At 44.3% G+C, this 2,543-nt stretch overlaps 1 protein-coding gene across 1 annotated transcript in view; it reads right to left on the bottom strand.

Moving 5' to 3' along the window:
* lamb1a (laminin, beta 1a) overlaps positions 1-2,543 on the bottom strand; it is a gene marked incomplete at its 5' end in the record, with an annotated part of 61,746 nt that overhangs the window by 42,248 nt on the left and 16,955 nt on the right. Inside the window, 1 exon segment of the mRNA XM_014020141.1 lies at positions 1,890-2,002. Within this exon segment, the coding sequence (XP_013875595.1) occupies positions 1,890-2,002 (113 nt within the window).

Genomic DNA, 2,543 nt, shown 5'->3' with positions numbered 1-2,543 from the left:
CCCTGGAGGCCTCCAGGGAGGCCCCGAGGAAGACCCAGGACACGCTGGAGGGACTATGTCTCTCGGCTGGCCTGGGAACAACTTGGAGTTCCCCCGGAGAAAGGGAGGTCTGGGCCTCCCTTCTGAAGCTGCTGCCCCCGCGACCCGACCCCGGATAGTCAGAAGAAAATGGATGGATGGATGGATAAAGTCTTTCAACGGCTGGATTTTCTTACATGCTGTGCGTTTGAGAGTATTATATCTATGGTAAGTACAGTTAAAAAAAATGCATGTAAAATTGTAAAGGAGGATTTACTGTTTTTTTGCAAGATTATTTTAATTACATTACATAACAAGTGTTTAAACAATTACCAAAGCTAGGAATTTGTGTGGAAGGATGTTGCACAAATACTTGGCCCCTCTATTCATTGTGGCCCCTTACTCAGAAAAATCCTAGATCCGCCTCTGGTGTGAGAGTCATCCTCACTCTGAGCAGTGCTCAAAGAGATGAGGCAGCGGGTGATCTGCATTTCTTTAAGGCAGTCCTTGAATCTCCAGAGTGACGTCACAGGTCGTAACTTTAGCGGGTCTTTCTAATCCACCATGTTTTTAAATATTTAAACGTTTCCAGTGTGTTTGACCTGACAGGCAGCTGTTTCAGGCGGTTCTGGTTCTGACTTCAGTTAAAGAAACGAACCTAGAGACAAACCGGTCAAACTGACCTCCATCCTGACGTCTGACTTCTAAAGGTCCGCAGAAGAACCGGGGAACTCACCGAGCAGCACCGCAAACTGAAGCTGCAGCATGGTCCGGATCCAAGTCCAAATCCTCTGAAGAAACCTGTAGGAAGTCCCCCGAACCACGGACCCTGGTTCAGCAGAGCTCCTCCTCAGACCGTCTGGTCCTCAGACCCCCTTAGAGGCTTCAGAGCCCCGCCCCCTCAGATCCACCGGTGCCAGCCCACATCCGGACTGTCAGACCAGAACCGCCAGACCCAAATGAAGATCAGCAGAATCTGAAGCGGGACATTAAACTGGGACTGAGACCCCAAAACTCAAATAACTCAGTTTGAAAAAGAGAAGAAACTGAGTTTAAAAACCACAAAAACTGAATGAATGTGTTTATTTAAACTCAAAACCCTCAGAACTGATCTTAAACCAGGACCAGGAGACATCTGGACCTGAGAACTGGTCAGTTCTGATCAGGGTCTGGGTCAGATGGATCACAGAGCAGATGTTTGATGTTTGAACTGATTTTTATTTTAAGTAATCTGCACCCCCACCATCACCCGTCCCCCATCAGCAGGACTCTACAGACAAAGACATTCCAGACCCCCCCAACACACACACACACACACACACACACACACACACACACAAACAAGTTTGTTCTTCTATACTAATGGGGACTTTGCATTGACTTTCAATCATTTACCAGTCATTTCTACAGCATAACCCCACAAACACTCAATGTACTATCTGAGTTCTACTCAAACAGTACGTCTAAACTCACCAGAATATGCTAGCCATATTCCACTACATCTTGYAGCACATACAAATCAACACGCCATCTCCAATGGTCTCTCGGAACAGTCGACTCCACCATGAGCTTCCAATAAAGATAGGACCCAGYGGCCCAGGACTGGACCTGATCTCGAGTGAACGTGCACTTTTTAAGGGATTTACCAACTCTGTGGAGCCATCGGGCAGCAGGTGGGACCCTCAGATTAGCATCAGGCTGGCAGCAGGTCAGGGGCAAGTTAGCAGCAGATTAGTAGCAGGTCAGCAGCAGGTTAACAGCTGGTTAGTATTCAGTTAGCAGCATGTTGGCAGCAGATTAACAGCAGGTTAGMAATGGCTTGGTGGCATGTTCTGGAGTATCACTGAGTATTAAATGCAAGGATTTCTCACCACACACTGGTCACAGTCSCGTCCAGTCACCAGACGTTTACAGAAGCAGCTTCCTGTTTCTCTGTCACAGGGGTTTCCTCCAGGAGCTGTTCCCAGAGGACTGCAGGTACAAGCTGCCAACACAGGATCAAAGACAAGTCTGCAAGAAGTTTCCACTGTTCTAATGGGCTATGAAAAGCATTTATAAGTTTTGGTTTTGAAAGTCCAAGTTAAATCTTGTTCCAGTTTGCTTCTTATGCTTTTAATCATAGCGTCTGTACAACCTCAGACTGTAGTCCAGTTAATATAAAAGGTCTAACTAGAATACAGAGCTTATGGGTCGAACCTTATAGAAAATATGAGACAGAAAAGCTTATTTTTCAATATAGAGATGATTGGACTCTCAGTCTACTGAGTCAGGATCAGGTGCAGAGCAGTAGAAAAAGAAATTATAAAGATAAAAATGAATGTTGATTTGTATCTTATTATACATTTTTAACTCTATTACTGTATAGTTGTGATCAAAAATTTTCATTAAATAATTTCAGGCTTTTAATTCATTTAAAACATTATTGTTTCCAAGTAGGGCTGCCACAAACGATTATTTTAATAATCGATTAATCACCGATTATTTATTCGATTAGTCGACTAATCGGATCATACGTTAATTGAATA

This window comes from Austrofundulus limnaeus, unplaced genomic scaffold (genome assembly GCF_001266775.1).
Source record: "Austrofundulus limnaeus strain Quisiro unplaced genomic scaffold, Austrofundulus_limnaeus-1.0 Scaffold241, whole genome shotgun sequence".
NCBI classification, from domain to species: domain Eukaryota; kingdom Metazoa; phylum Chordata; class Actinopteri; order Cyprinodontiformes; family Rivulidae; genus Austrofundulus; species Austrofundulus limnaeus.
Note: the sequence above shows the minus strand (reverse complement) of the source record. Positions and strands in the feature narration are given on the sequence as shown.